The following is a 15,719-nucleotide window of genomic DNA, read 5'->3' as shown; positions in this document are numbered from 1 at the left end:
TTGCTTCCCAGGACTCACTCTCGGTAGACACTGGGGGAAGCAGGGGAGAAAGGAGAGGGAGCCAGTCATGAGGTGTGGAGTGTTGATCTCAGACCCAGAAGTCATGGTGGGAAAAGTAGGTGGCTTCTATTTTTTATTTATTTTATTTTATTTTTTATTTTTTAAATTTTTTAAATATTTTAATTTTATTTATTATTTTATTTTATTTTATTATTTTTTCAATTTATTTTATTTTAATTTTTAAATTTTTTAATTTATTTTATTTTATTTTGTTTTGTTTTATTTTTCTTATTTAAGTAGGTGGCATCTATAACATGGTTTGAAAGCACACGTCCATTCCCTCCTGCCTGGCCCATCCTTGGTGTACTGTCTTCTTGTAGGTTACAGTCTACCTCAGACTGAGAACTCTAACCTTCGAAACATCACATTTCTTCCCTCTGGTTCCAGGAACAGATGCACATCATGAGGAGTAAAAACTCAAAGTTGCTTGTCCCAATTTGCCACTAGTAGTAGTGATAGTGGTGATGATGGTGATGTTGGTGGTCATGATGGTGGTGGATAGTAATGGTGGTGATGGTGATGCTGACGATCTTGATGATGGTGGTGGAGGTGGTGATGATGGTGAGAATGATGGTGATGCTGGTGGTGGTGATGATGATGATGGTGATGATGGTGGTGGTGGAGGTGGTGGTGATGGCGGTGATGATGATGATAATGATGATAGTGGTGGTGATGAGGCAGGCAGTATCTGTGTGGTAGGGCTGCATGTTAGGTGCTCTGTGATGTGGGCTCTATTACTATGCCCCTTTTAGAGATGAATCCTAGAGAGTTCAGTGACTTGTCCAAGATCACACAGTGAGGAAGAGGCCAATCCAGTATTTGAATCCAGGACTCTTGAAATTGGCTCAAAGTCCAAAGTTCCTTTCTCCTGATGACTAAGTTTTCCTGTCACTCAAGGCAGGATGGCTGTGGATGGTTCTACATCTACTTAATTGTTTTAGTGTATTCTCCACCTGCCTGGTTTGGCTAAGACACCTTAAGGTCCAACATGGTGTTGGCTCACAGTCTGTCATGGACTTTCCTGAAACAAGGCTAAATACAGGGAAAGGTCAGGAATGAACGATAAGGCCTTTAGATGTTTGGCTGTGGCTCATTCAGATTATTAAAGGGCAACACAGAAACTTCCAGAAGAGCAAAGCTGGCAGCAGTGTTACCCCACTCTCCAGAAAGCATTCCTCTTCTGCATCATCCCCTAACCCATCCGGGGTGCAAGCAGAAGCAACCCTAACACCCTCTCTCTAAGACTGACTGGTGGAGCTACTGCCCAGCTGCATAACTGACTGAGGTCACCAGCCCCCACTGTCCCACGTGAGGTTCCCCAGCACTTCCAAGAATCACAGTCACCGGCCCTGGTGGTGCAAGAAAGACAAATCTTAAGTTTTGGAAGCTGTGCCACAACATTCTTTGTAAGGCACATGCTTCTCTTTTGTGTCCTGAGATGGTAGCAAGAGGTAGGGAGTGTTTCTCGGAAAGCTTTAGCGGAAAGCTACCTCTTCTCACATTCATCTATCTACACCTGTGATTATCCTTTACCACGTCATAGTCTAGTCCCAGGTTCCAGGAATTAGGATGTAGACATCTTGGGTGGAGGGGCATTATTCTATCCACAAGTCTTCTAAGTCGCCTTACAGAAACTTTTTATCTTGCCACATTGAGGTATATGATCCATATTTCCCTAATATTTGTGTATAAGGAAAGGGAAGGCTCAAGACTCACTTCTTCTTATATAATATCCAGATGACCCAGCACCATTTATTGAAAACACCATCATTTCCTCATTAGGGCTGCGTGATGGCTTTATTGTAAATCAGGTGATCATAGCATATGAGTCTTTGGTCCTAAGGTACCGTGCAAAATGAATACTAAACCCTGGGCTGGGCTGGGCTGAGTGTAGCCAGCTTCAAACTACCACCATGAAGCTAGTGAGCTTATAACTCATAGTTTAAATGGGCTCTGGTGTCCCAGTAAGGGCTGGCCTGACCCCGCTATATCCGTTGGCCTATTTTTGCACCAGTATCTCATTTTGACTCTAAAACATAAGACAACAGCCAAGGTCTCCCCATGCATGTAAAGCCCCAGCCATTTTCTGCTACCCTCTGCACTGCCTGGCATATTCTGGCCCCAGAGTCCGTGTGGCCACTTGGTTAAGGTGAGTGGACCAGAGAAGGCTGCTCCCAAGGCCTGTCAGACCTCTGCACACCCGGGGGTTGTTCTTTGGATCAAAGTGCATGTGGTCATGACTCTGCAGCACAAGGCGTGAGTCCTGATGATGCACATTTGCAGTGTCACTGGCCCTGCGTTTCTCTCCCATGATATCAATTTCTGGAGCAGAGGCGCAAGAAGAGTATTTCTGAACTAAAAGGACTTTTACCAAATTGAAGTTTCCTTCCCCATTCCCCTCTTCCTTTCTTTTCCTTCCCACCAAGTGACTGGATTGCCAGACACTGTGCTCATCAGAGGGGATGCGAGGGAAATGCATTCCGGGGGAAGGTCAGGTATGAAATTATTACCCCAAACATCTAACTGCGCCCTTTGCCCACTCCCAGGAAGAGTAGCAGAAGCGTATCGCCAGCTCCTGGTGTTCCCACACAGGGAGTGGCATCCACTCTCTTGGGGAGAGGAAGGTACAGGTGCTCTCCTGGCCTTTCTCACTCCTTCCCCAGGGAAGGAGGTGCACCTGCTTGCTCTGGGAAGAAGGAAATGAGTGTGCCAAGTGGTGCCTTTTGCTGTCTCCAAGGAGATGATGGACCTCAGGACACACACTTCTCCTTGGACGCGGTTTACCATGAAGTCAGTGATGTATGCACAGACCCCTCCCCAGCCCCGGGGGTGGGCTTAGTGATATCTCCAGTCATAGTTTTTGTACAGTTTCCACAGCCAGAGGTTTGAACTGCACCATCCCTGAGGATCAGGTGACAGTGGGGAGGCTGTGGGCATTTCCAGGGTCAGGTGAGGGCAGGTTGACTGGGGTTCGGTGGGCCTGTTTCTGTGTGCAGCTGAGGTAACGCTGGCTGGCCTGGCACAAACGGCCGGTGCTGTGCCACCTCTCCTGCATCACGACAGAGCCCGGAGTCCCGTGGCACCCGGCACCAGAAGCTGTGTGGCACAAGGGGAGGGACGGAGGTCCACAATCTCCCAGCTGTCACATGTGTTGAATTTCGAGAAGGGGGGAAACATTAGAACGAAGTGGACTGCAGAGGTGGATTAGGCCATCCGCTGATTTACAAAATTATTTTATTTTCGGATTTGTGATTTTGTGGAATTCATCAGGCTTTTAAAAAATGTATCACTCATCCTCATCTCCTTCCTCATTCTGAATATTCACTCTCATCCCCCCTGTAGTTTCATTTGCTTTTCATGCTCTTCTCCCCCAAATGTACAGATTCCAGCAGCCCCGCCCCAGATCTGGGTCTCGCTGCTCCTCTGATCTTGCCATGTTTCGGGGTTGTCCCCATGGCAGAGGCTTGTGTCTGGAGCCATGTGTGTGGCCAGGTAGGAAGAGAACGAGCCTTTGTGGCCTCAGGGCCAATCGCAGCCCTCCAACGTGGCTCCATTAGTTACCAAGCCCGGGTGCCCATCTCCCCGACTGCTCTGCCAATGTCCCAACTGGTTCCAAATGTGCATGGGAAATAAAGGCATGTTAATCCCCCCCCCCCCATCCCAGCGGCAAAATACACGGTGCTAAGAGCCTAAGGGGAGGCTCTGATCTTGTCTGAGGGCCGCAGGGAAGGCTCCTGACAGGAGTCCTGCTGCTGAGGTGTGGGTGATGATTATGGACTTGTGAAGCAGCGACGAGGGGTGGGGGTAGGGTGGTTCCAGGGGGGCAGCGGGAATGTCTTATGCAAAAGCCCAGTGGCAGGCGGGGACGGGCACACAGGAGGCCGCGAGTGGAGACTGGCTGGGTGAGGGCGAGGGCATTGGCGGGCCCAGGCTCTGGGACCCCTGGGGCAGGTTCGCAAGCATAGCACGCCCAGCGCAGGGGTGTGGACACATCGCGGCCCACCTCCTCCATCCATCCCATCTGGGTGGTGGGTAGTCACGGAGGTGGACCGGGAGGGGACGGCGGTCCATGTAATTTTGCTTTTTCTCCAGAGAGCAAAGAATACCGCTGAAGCGCCCCAGCCAGAGTGTTCTGGGCCGTGTGGGCCGGCAGGGGAGGTGGGGCGGGGCAGCAGGCTCGGGCTGGGTGGTCAGGAGGGTCCTGCAGCAGCAGCAGCCTCTAGATCAGCACCGAGGGAGGGTCAGGACAGACCCCCGGCGGCCAGAGGGGGCCGCAGAGTCTACGGCCTTCCTCCTTGCTGAGCTCAGGCTGCACGGGCGGTGCCTGTGACAGAATGAATTCGTGAATTCATCCGCCGTCCCCTCCCGGTCCACCTCCCTCCACCTCTGTGACACCCCATAACACAGCCTGTAACACGGCCGGGACAGGAATGGATGGGGGGGCGGTGGGCCGCGATGCGTCCACCTGCCCTCCGCTGGGCGTGCTATGCTTGCCAACCCCGCCCGGGCGTCCCAGAGCCTGGGCCAGACGCCGCAGAGTGTCCCGTGGCTTCTGGCATCCACGTTGGCTTCCAACCGGGAGGCAGTTGTATGATGGGAGGCAGTTGCATGATGGAATGCACCTCCACGCTCCTGCCGGGAGCCCCAAGGGTCCATGGCAGACAGTTCACTGTGCCCAGATTGTGCCGAGCACACGGCTGCGCAGCAGGGCTGAAGGAGGGCCCGGCGTGTGACACAGTCCCTTGGGCTAGGAGGCCACGCTCCAGGAGCAAAACCGTCTTCACGCAAGAGCTGCGGAAGCTGAGCTGCTTCTATCCCGCAGAGAGGCTGGTACCGCCAGGGGTCTGCATTTCCCAAGTTCAAGTCACCGGCTCAGACACTCCCGGCTCCAGGATGCCCCTGTGAGGGGACCCATGGGACAAAAGTGGTTTCTATGTCAACCAGGTTCTCAAAATATGGCAAGAAGGAACCCACAGCTGGTCAGCAGACCCGGCACAGTGACGGAATGCTTTATTTAGCCACGAGAGGGGGCTGCTGGCCAACTCTGGAAATTCCGCAGCTGCTGGGTCAGGACCTGATGCTCTGACAGGAAGCATCCTTAACACGCCAGGTAACCGTCGCGGATGACTTCTTCCATCCCAGAGCCACGCTCTCCTAATAGTCTTATTTAGATTTTAAGAAATAAAAATTCAGGCCACAGACGGGCCAGGAAATCCCCATGACAGGGGTTCCTGGAGCCCGGCGCCCACTGCATTCTGGAAATCTGTGGAATCACAGAGCCCTCTGTCCAGACTTGCTGGGAGCCGACACACTTTGACTCAGGTCAGTGAGTGATGCCCCCAGGGGGACCTCTGGCCACATCTGGAGACACCTTTGGTTGCCACGCCTTGCGGGGGGTGCTCCTGGAATCTGCTGGTTCGGGGGTGCTGCTAAACATCCCACAAGGCACAGAACAGCCCCTGCCCCCAAACGAGGAATGATCTCACCCAAAGTGTCCACAGTGCAGAGGGTGAGAATCTCTGATTTCAATGGAAATAATAATTTTCTTTCCAGGTGGGAAAGGCCTCTCCTAGCTGTGGTTTAAATATGGCCAGTCTGGAAGGTTCTGGATTCTCTCCCTGACCAGGCAAGCAGCAGAGCCCCCTGGGGAACAGGTCTCCTGGTGGTGAACTGCTGTCCCCTCCCAGGGGAAGACCCCGCTGCAGGTGTCACTATGCATCCGTGGGGCCGCAGGACCCCAGCGGGGGTGATGTAGGCCTGCAGGCCAGTGATTCCATGGTCTGTGTCAGGGTCACAGGGCCCTGAGACTCACCCCCCAAAGTGACCAGGAGTTAGCTGCTGGCTGAGCCAAGGGGGAATGGATCCAGATGAGTGGCCAGGTGCATGGGACATGGCACACAGGACAGAGAGCACGAGGTGACAGAAATAAATGGTGAAGAGGCTTCAGGCTGGAAGACCCCAGCCCTCCAGAGACCCCTGCACTCCCAGCAGAACTCCTCGGAGTGTATGGGGAGCAGGGGGGCCCTCCCTGGGCTGGTGTGAATCAGCCTCGCGCTGGGCAGGCAGCTTCGGGGGCAGGAGGACACGGTGGGGTGGACGGCTTAGACAGCCAGAGGAAGAAGTTGCTGAGGAAGGGAGCCACGTCTGGAAGCCAGAGAGGGAGAGAAGCACACACAGGTGTTCCACAGGGGCTTCTAATTCACAGGCGGTTAGGGTCCACCTTTCTCATTGAGGCTTTGTCAGGTACTGTCCAGCCGTCTCCATCCAGCCGCCTCACAGCGAGCCTGGGAGGCAGAGGGGGACCCCCGTCCCCCCGGTGGCCCTCACCATCTCACCCGGGTGGGGCGGGCAGGCGGCCTGCAGGCCAGGTCCTCTGCTTCGGCCCCAATCCCTGAAAACTACAAATTGGTTTTCTCCCTTAGCAGCTTCTTGGGGCTCTCGCCATCACCAGCTTCATTTTCTTGCTGGTTCAGCCTTCTGCTGTTTAAGACATGGAAGCAAAGCAAGCAGCGGTCAGAACTCTGATTCCAGATCTGTCGGAGGCAAAACTCACCCAGTCACATCAGAGGAAGAGGCAGTGACAGGTGATCTAAACCAGTTTCCTTCGACCGGGGTTGTGAGAAGACAAGCACAGCTCCCAGCTTCCCTCTGCTTGGTGGGGGGGTCACCTGAGGGCCACAGGGAAAGGAAGATCCGCCCCCACTCAGATGACTGGGTGCCCAGGGCACATTTACCGTACAGCAAATCCGAAGGCAACTGTGGCCAGTGAGGGCCTGGCGTGGGGGGGGGGGGGGGGTGACTGCCAAGCCATACAGGCTGGGTGCTGGTGGGACGTGGAGCTAGGCTGTGGCCTGACCCAGCCAAATCGGACACGAATAGTGACAAGGGTACCAACACCTCCCACCTTCGCCTATCATTTCTGGGACCCTCTGGCTAACACCTCTGAGAAAGGAGCCCGTTTTCCTGCTTTGGGTGGTCAGTAAGCATCCACAGGCAGTACGCCGGGGCCCCCGCTGTACCTGAGTGATCCCGAGGGGTGGGCCCCCGAGGCAGGGTCATCGTCGGTGGGCTCCCCGGAGTCCCCTTTCTCCCGGGGTGGGGGCTTCTTTCTTCTCGTCCTTACGGGCTTCTCTGCGGAAGATGCATAAAGCCAGGCATTGGCTCTGTGACCCCAGCACATGACTGCACCCCAGCCAGGCACTCTCTGGGTACCTCTGTGGCCAAGTATGCTCTTATACCCATTGAACTTGTAGGGAAACTGAGGCCGGGAGTGAGGCGCTTTCCCAAGGCCCCACAGCCATTAAACGGCAGAGCTGGGACAGGAGCCCAGGGCTGTCAGGCTCCCGCTGTTTCAGCCACACTGAGCTGACCTGAACATTGGATAACACAGCACCTGTACGGTAGCCTTTGTTTTAGGACACCCCTGTGTTCTTAGGCACCTCCCCGCTCCTCCCTGTGAGCACGCTACACCTGTGAAATCCCTGAAGTTGCTATGGGCAACCAGATAATTCGTGGAGGGGGAATTATTCCCATCTTATGGACGGGGACACAGAGACTCGGCTGGTGAGCTGCAGACCTAAGAATCGAAAGTGCTGGATGGTGGGGAGCCGGGGGCCCAAGCACCACCCTAACTGAGCCGCTCATTCAGACAAGCGCAACACAGACACACGCATGGTGAGTGGCAGACACGGGACTAGAATCCACATTCCCAGCCTGGAGAGCCTCCCGCCGCGCTCACACCCCCCATGACTTACCCGACACTCCACGCTTACTTGGCAACGGTCTGCTTTGGGCAAGGGGCACCCGGGCCAGTGCTGCCAGCTCAGAGATGAAGCTCTGCTCGGCCTCCTGAAGGCAAGGAGGCAGGGTCATCGGGGTGCGCTCAGCCCAGTCCTGCCTCCCCGCCGCAGTGAGGCTGGCGCTCCCAAGGGTGGCTGACGGGGCTGTGTCCCGGGGTGCAAACAGGTCCCCCAGCAGCACCCCAGAGGCGGCAGGAGTGAGGCAATGCATGTGCAAGGGAGGGAGCTGGCGTGTTCCAGCTCCTGCCAGAGAACCGTCCATCCTCACTCACACCAGCCAGGTACCGCCCCCCCCCCCCCTTTTACAGATGAGAACATTGAGGTGAGGGCCCAGTGAGGGCCGGGTGAGGGCCACAGAGGGGGAGCAGCAGAGCCGGGGTCGAACCTGCTTCTGCCCGCTTCCAGAGCCTGAGTTCTTAGCTGCCGACACTGTGGTTTAACCACAGACCTGGCTTCCATGATTTATTAACTGTGATGCTAGATGGTGACCTAACCTCTCAGAGCCTCAGTGTCCCCATCTGTAACTGGAACACAGCAGTGACCCCATCCTCTATTGGAGGATGACATCAGATGGTGTATGTACCAGTCCCGGCTCAGTGACAGGTCCTCAGTTACTAGGGGTTAACCACCATTGCTGTCGCCTTTTGCGTGACGCACTGGGGGTAAATACCCTGAAGGACCCAACGCTGTTAAGTGCTTCCATTCTGGAATTTTTTTTTTTTTTTTTTTGAGAGAGGGAGAGATAGTGAGCGAGCACATGCCTGCACATGCATGCGAGTGAGGGAGGGGCAGAGGGAGAGAGAGGATCTTAAGCTGGCTCCACGCTCAGTTTGGAGCCCGACACCAGGCTCCATCCCACCACCCTGAGATCATGACCTGAGCCAAAACCAGGTGTTGGATGCCTAACTGACTGAGCCACCCAGGCGCCCTAATATTTGATTTTTTTAAAAAAAAGGCAGCCACTTTGCTTTATTGCCACACTTTATAATCTCACATTGATGAGACTTCCCTGTGATGAAGCAACCATTTATTTCGAGAGGGCTGAGCCCTCTGCATGTCCTAGATAAAGAGCATCACCGCCTACGTGACACTGACAGGCCCACGTGGTGGCCATCCACGCACACAGAGGAGCTCACTTCTCCAGCGCCACAGACTTGAGCCAATGAGTGCTCCGGGCCTGGCTCCGCGCTGGGCGCTGCAGACACTCTGGGGAGACAACGTGGCCCTGCCGACCCCCAGGCTCACGGTCAAGCCATCCGCCCATGATGACCTCACTGAGCCAGGGCTGAGGTCTCTCTGCTGACTTGCGATCATGAGAGTGGCCTCTTGCTATTCCCATTCCTCTTTAAACCTCTGCCAACGTGGTGAAGGCACTTTTCTGATACTTGTACCTGCAGTTGGGTCTCAAGCTGGGCTTCCAGGTTATCCATAGCCCTCGCCTTCTGCTTCCAAGCATCCAGGCGGATCTGCTGGTGCGCGGTGAACTGGGCCAGAAACTTCTTCTGCTGTGCCACCATCCTGGCAGAAGGAACAAAGGCTATCAGCTGCCCTTGGCGGCCGGTTAATCAGAGGCCCAGCACAACGGTTTCCCAGGGGCCTGCTGAGTCATGGGAGTTGGTGGCCAGCAGCTGCCCTTGGGCCCTCAGAGCCATGAGACAAGAGTGGCCTTTGCTGGCACGATTTATGGGAGCAGCTCAGAGGGGTGGGGGCATCCCTGGGGTCCCGCGGCTGCCAAGTGACTGGACAGCAAGTGGCATCTTCATATGAGAAAATAATCTGAACCCAGGGGCAGGGGGACAGGCTCCTGAGGACCAGAGGTCCCCCCAGCTACCCATCCATCCTGAAAACCTAAAACAGAAGGTTCATGTCCAAGCAGGCATCTGACAAATCCCAAATATGGGAGCACCCCCTCCCCTGGTCCCCCCACCCGAGGCTTCTGTGTGGCAGTGCTCTGAGCTGAGGCAGCAGCCGGGTCCCTGACGCCCAGGCAGCCCCCTGGCTTTCAGGGGCAGAGACCCCTCCCCTCCTGCTCTGAATCACTCCCTTCCTGGGCTGACCTTCCTCTGACCCTCAGCAAACAGGAACATTCCACCCCACCCTCCTGGTTTGCATAACGGCTCTCTGCTTTTTGCTTTCTGACCTTTTTTGTTTTGTTTTTAAAGTAGATTCCACGCCCAGTGGAGAACCCAACACAGGGCTTGGAACTCTCTACCCTAGATCAAGAGCCCGATGCTTAATGGACCGAGCCACCCAGGCTTTTATTCTTTCAGACCTTTTTTTTTTTTTTTTTTAAGTATTTTCTTCCTTCCTTCCTTCCTTCCTTCCTTCCTTCCTTCCTTCCTTCCTTCCTTCCTTTCTTCCTTCCCTTTCTTCCCTTTCTTTCTTTCTTTCTTTCTTGCTTGCTTTCCTTTCTTTCTTTTCTTTCTTTCTGTAATAATAAATTTATTTTTTATTGGTGTTTAATTTGCCAACATACAGAAACACCCAGTGCTCATCCCGTCAAGTGCCCCCCTCAGTGCCCGCCACCCAGTCACCCCCACCCCCCACCCTCCTCCCCTTCCACCACCTCTAGTTCGTTTCCCAGAGTTAGGAGTCTTCCATGTTCTGTCTCGCTTTCTGATATTTCCTACCCATTTCTTCTCCCTTCCCCTCTATTCCCTTTTTATTTATATTCCCCAAATGAATGAGAACATATAATGTTTGTCCTTCTCCGATTGACTTACTTCACTCAGCATAATACCCTCCAGTTCCATCCACGTTGAAGCAAATGGTGGGTATTTGTCATTTCTAATGGCTGAGTAATATTCCATTGTATACATAGACCACATCTTCTTTATCCATTCATCTTTCGATGGACACCGAGGATCCTTCCACAGTTTGGCTATTGTGGACATTGCTGCTAGAAACATCGGGGTGCAGGTGTCCCGGCGTTTCATTGCATCTGTATCTTTGGGGTAAATCCCCAGCAGTACAATTGCTGGGTCGTAGGGCAGATCTATTTTTAACTCTTTGAGGAACCTCCACACAGTTTTCCAGAGTGGCTGCACCATTTCTTTCAGACCTTTTGTGACTGCTTTTCTCAAAGGGCTAACTGTCTGGACCTGAAGACAGAAGTGGTCTCTGGCCTCGGCAGGTAGGCAGGTAGCTGTTCGGGGAGTTTGCCCAAAGGCACAACATTGCACCTGGCTTTTGCTTCATGCTCTTCTGTCCCCCAGTAATCTCTTTCCCCTCTTCTTTGTATTGGCCTGGTGAGCTCCTACTCATCCTACCAGACCCCATCATTAATCCACCCATCCACTTCTTCACTTATACAGAGAGACACCTCTGGCCTGCCAGGTAGATACAGGTGCCAATATGAGACTCACGGTCCCTGAGCGCACAAAGCTGCATGGTGTGAGCTGGGGCTGGGGGGAAATGTCGTTGGAAGAGCAGAGGTTGGTGCCCTGCGGGACAGCCTCTCCCCTCTCCCACACCCTCAAGGGAGCTGCATTAATTTCCCAGGGGCTGCTCTGACACATGGCCACAAGCTGAAGCGGGCGACCTAACACAAGTGAAGTCTATTCTCTCACGGCAATGGTGGCCAGAAGGGCTCCCTCCAAAGGTTCTAGAGGGGAGCCCCTTCCCTGCCTCTCCCCTCTTCCTCTCCCGGTGGCTGCTGGGGCATCCCAATCTCCGCCTCCGTCTTCACATGGTCCTCTCTGTGAGTGGTCGAGTCTCCCGCTATCCCACCTGCCATTGGATTCAGGGCCCGCTGGGACAATCCAGGATGATCTTGTCTCGAGATCTTTCACTTAATGGCATCTGCAAAGATCTTCCTTCCAAATAGGTCGCATGCACAGGCTCCATGGATTAGGACACGGACCCTCTCTTGAGGGCCCCCATGCAGAGTCTAGGTAGCTTTTTGCTGGGAGCAGCCCGCCCTGTGCCCGTCTGCCAACAGCCTGCGGATTGGGCTAACGGGAATGGCCGGCGGTGACAGTACTACACAGGGAGGGGTCGGGGTGGGGCTTCACCCTGCGAGGCCCAGGGAGCCATGGAAGGGCCCAGGAGAGACCCAGGCTCAGCTGCCTCATGGTTATGGGGTGCCCGGGCTGTGGAGCAGACAGCAGGATGAGACAGGAGGCCAGAGGCCACAGCTCTCAGCCAGGAGGGGAGTGGCAGGGACGTGAGACAAGACAGTGGCCGAGAGAGGAGCCATGCTCTGGACAATCCTGTCTGAAAGGGGACAGCATGTACCCTGGCTCCAGAGCATGAGCTGATCCTCCAGCACCTTCTGGAAGAAGGGAATGCCCTGGCTGTAGGCCTGGCGGAGGGTCTGAGGCACCTAGACAGGCATGCGAGCTCCTAAACCTCTTACACTCATACTTGATTATGGAAATGGATACTGAAAAGACATCCCTTCTGAAAGAGTTCTGGTCGCAGAGCTGTTTCGATCTCTAGTGGCACCGTGCACAGTGCAGAAGGCACAGCTTTGACGACTCTGCCGGTGGTGAGGGACTTCAGGGCACGGGCCCTATGCCCCCCTCGCCGTGGACACCGCTCGCTCTACGCGTGTTCTCTGACCATAACACGTCTGTGAGGCAGGAGCTACCTCAACCCCACGTCACAGACGGGGAGCCTGAGGTTCAGGGCAGGAGGGGACCCGGCCAGCATGTGGCTATTGGAAGGGGCCATCCCACCAGTGTCGCTGGCACCGGAGACAGGCTCTCCCACAATCCTATGGCTCGCCAGAGATGCCATTTGGAATTTGCCTGTGGACTGACAATTGCTTCATGGGCTTATTCTTGTTGCTGCTCCTTTTAATCAATTATCTGTTGCCACGACACAGCTCGGTCCCTGGGTGTTCTGGCTGACTTTCTCGAGGAACTGTGAGTTCGGGAAAGACGGGAAGGGCACCAATGGCCACAGATGAGCCTCTAAGTCACAGTGAGATTCGGTCACCCGCATCCCCACTGGGCCCTGCTTCCATCTTCCACAAACCTGGTGGAGGTTGGGCTGGGGGTGGCTGGGTCACTGGGGTCAAAGTACGGCCCTTGGACTACATCCATCAGAATCCCTGGAGAGGAGTGTGTTAACAACTGAGGTTCCTGGGTACCCTTCAAAGCCTCTGAGTCTGAGTGTCCAGGTGTGGGGCCAGGGATCTGCATGTTCTCCAGTGGGAGACCCAAGTGAGCTGATGTTCCCTGCACCTGAGAACTGCCGGCCTATAGTTCAATGGAGATACAACTATTGATCATGCCTTGCAAACCCATAGCAGGACCACAGCTAATGGTCGGTCGGAGGATTTATGGAGAAGGGATGGAGGATGCAGTCTGACCGAGGGGATGGCCCTGTGGTTCTTGTTTCCTTAACAGTTGTCAGATGTGGGGCTGGGATTTCCTGTGGGGCATGGCACAGAGCCCACACTGCCATCGTGCAGGGCTGTGGTCGTCCGACTGCTGCTCTGTCAAGACAAGGGACCTGCATCCCCGCCCCGTCATCCTGCAGGGCCTCTCCCCTCCCCCAGCAGAGCACCTGCGCCCATTTCTTGCTGTTTACCTGCCTGTCTCCCCCTTCAGACTGTGAGCTCGGGGGTGACAGGTGTTGTCCCCAGGGGCTAGCTCAGGGCGTAGGAAGAGTAGATGCTTACAGGGGCATGTGGGTACAGCACCCACACCCCTAGATCACCGAGTGCTTGTCTGCCCTTTGGCTTCTTACATCGAGCACCTGGGTATATGCCTCATGGCTTTCTCTGGCCCCAGGAGTGTGTTTGGCCAGCTCAGGGGTGGGCTGGAGGGCTGGTGGTCTAACACCTCCAGGTAGGACCTTCAACCAATGTGGAGCAGGGGTTGGTAGACACGTCCTTATTTTCTGCATCCCTTGCTGGCATAATTGGAAGTAGAATTGTACACAGTCTCTCAGAAGGTCCAGGGTGGGATTGGGCTTCAGGTGCTGTGGAAACACCTCATTGCCCTGGGGTTTGTTTGCTTTTTTCCTGTTGTGGTAGACCACAGAGTGCCGAGAGGCATCCCTCATGCCTGGAACCCATGAAGATGTTACATTCCATGGCAATCAGGTCTTTGCAGGCTGGGTCAGAGTCACCAACTTTAAGACTTGGAGATTGTCCTGGATTATTTGGGTGGGTCTTAATCACAGGAATGCTACAAGCAGAGCAGTTTCTCTAACTGGAGCCAGAGAGATGTGGCAGGAGAGGAAGGCAGAGGATTCCAAGCACCACAGAGGCTGTGAGCAAGGACCAGAGACAGGCCTCTAGGAGGAAGGGGCGGCCACCACCACGCAGCGGGACCTCAGTTCTACCAAGAACTAGACAGAACCGACAGCCTGAGAAAGCCTGGAAAGATTCTTCCCAGATCCTGGACAAGAGCCCAGCCAGCTGGCACCCTGATTTAGGCTGTATGAGGCCCAGAAAACCTAGCAGCACCTGCCAGGACCTCTGAGCTGCAGAACCGTGTGGTTCGTAGCTGGCTGTGGTTACACCGCGGTGCGAGACACCCATGGGCCTCGCATCCCTTGCCCTCACTGTGCTTCCTGGGGTCACCTCCAGAGTAAACAGCCTGCCCCCCATTGTCGAGGGACCCCACCACCATCTGAACTCACTCATTCCCTCGTGCCAGGCCCCTTCTAGGGGCTGTGTGTCCAGCAGGGAGCCAGACAGAGACACATGCCATCAGATGCTGAGTGTGCAGCAGGGACGTCAGAAGAGGAGAGCTCACCTCTGGTGGACAGCCTCGCAGGCTTTGCCAGCTCCACCTGCCATCTGGCTCCCGGATGAAGGCTCCCCGAGTCCCTGCTTTGTCCGCAGCTTGTAATTCTCTGCTCTCTCACCTAAACCATTCAGCACACAAGATATCAGGGGGACGCCTGGGGATAGCCTCTGTGCCAGGTTTGGAGAGGGGCTGGGGCTCAGAGGTCAGTGGGGCACCTGACCTCAGAGTGTGTGGTTTACCCAGCACCCATGCTTCCCCTGGGAGAGGCTCCATGTGCATGAGAAAGCTCAGCTTCCATCATAGACCTTGTGCCCAAGAAGAATATGACCCCTGCTCTCCCTGCAACTGCTCAGCCCCTGCTTTCTTTTAAGCACCAGGAGCTAGGGTGGCAAATACGGAAGACTTAGCATGAAGGGGCCACCACAAATAAAATGCACACTGAAAAGGAGAAAGGATTCGATGGACAGAGCTGCTGGTGTGCAGCCAGCCTCACACATGTGAGTGCTCTCTGAGGGCCGAGGCAGTCTGGCCTCTGAGTCCGAAGTGCGTGGACTGCATATCAGGTCATACTTCCACTGACCCAGCTGTGAGATGGCCAGCAGGCCACCAACCCCGCTGGACCTGAGCCTTCTAGAACACAGAGAGAGGTTTAAATGGATGGTCTCTAACCTGGATGATCTCTAGGGATGTCACATTCTCTAGCTCTTCAATTACTGAGCAAGGCAAAAGTTGCTCAATTAAGTTCTATCATTTCAATGCATTTACTGAAAAAGTCCTCCCATTAGAGCTGGGGTATCAGGGAAGCAGGAAATCAGAGCTGAGACGATGTGTAGAGGGTGAACCCTACCCCACAGATGGGGAAACAAAGACCTACAGGGGAAATGAACACCCTGGCTTCTGGACACTCTGCAGTGACCATCTCGTCTGTCTCCTCCTGGCCTCACCCAACCCTTCCTTTGGAAAACGATGATGTATCTGTCACTGCCGAGCTGATTTCCAGGCAGATGCCCAGATTTTACTTGAGTCTAGGAACCAGATTCCTCACAACAAGGGGAAGACATGTGGCTGAGCCCACAGAGGGAGTGAATATTCCCAGAAGACCACTCCCAGGACCTGCTGCCCATCATTGGTCTAGGGGTCGATCCCAACACTG

The 15,719-nt window shown here is 54.6% G+C and overlaps 1 protein-coding gene across 5 annotated transcripts in view; it reads right to left on the bottom strand.

Moving 5' to 3' along the window:
- Positions 1-5,048: 5,048 nt before the first annotated feature.
- The window catches only part of EVC (EvC ciliary complex subunit 1), a 66,201-nt gene continuing 55,530 nt past the window's right edge, over positions 5,049-15,719 (bottom strand). For 2 of the 5 annotated variants that reach the window (XM_072737801.1, XM_072737797.1), the window contains 5 exons: positions 14,573-14,684; positions 9,251-9,377; positions 7,815-7,908; positions 7,080-7,191; positions 5,049-6,540 (listed from right to left, as the gene is read on the bottom strand). In XM_072737801.1, coding sequence (XP_072593902.1) covers positions 6,459-6,540; positions 7,080-7,191; positions 7,815-7,908; positions 9,251-9,377; positions 14,573-14,684 — 527 coding nt within the window. In that variant the 3' untranslated portion in view covers positions 5,049-6,458. Of the gene's footprint in view, positions 6,541-6,563; positions 6,729-7,079; positions 7,192-7,814; positions 7,909-9,250; positions 9,378-14,572; positions 14,685-15,719 lie in introns of those variants that run through there. The other 3 variants (XM_072737798.1, XM_072737799.1, XM_072737800.1) reach the window with 3 other exon arrangements.

This window comes from Vulpes vulpes, chromosome 14 (assembly GCF_048418805.1).
Source record: "Vulpes vulpes isolate BD-2025 chromosome 14, VulVul3, whole genome shotgun sequence".
In the NCBI taxonomy this organism is placed as follows: domain Eukaryota; kingdom Metazoa; phylum Chordata; class Mammalia; order Carnivora; family Canidae; genus Vulpes; species Vulpes vulpes.
This window is presented reverse-complemented; position numbering and strand designations above follow the sequence as displayed.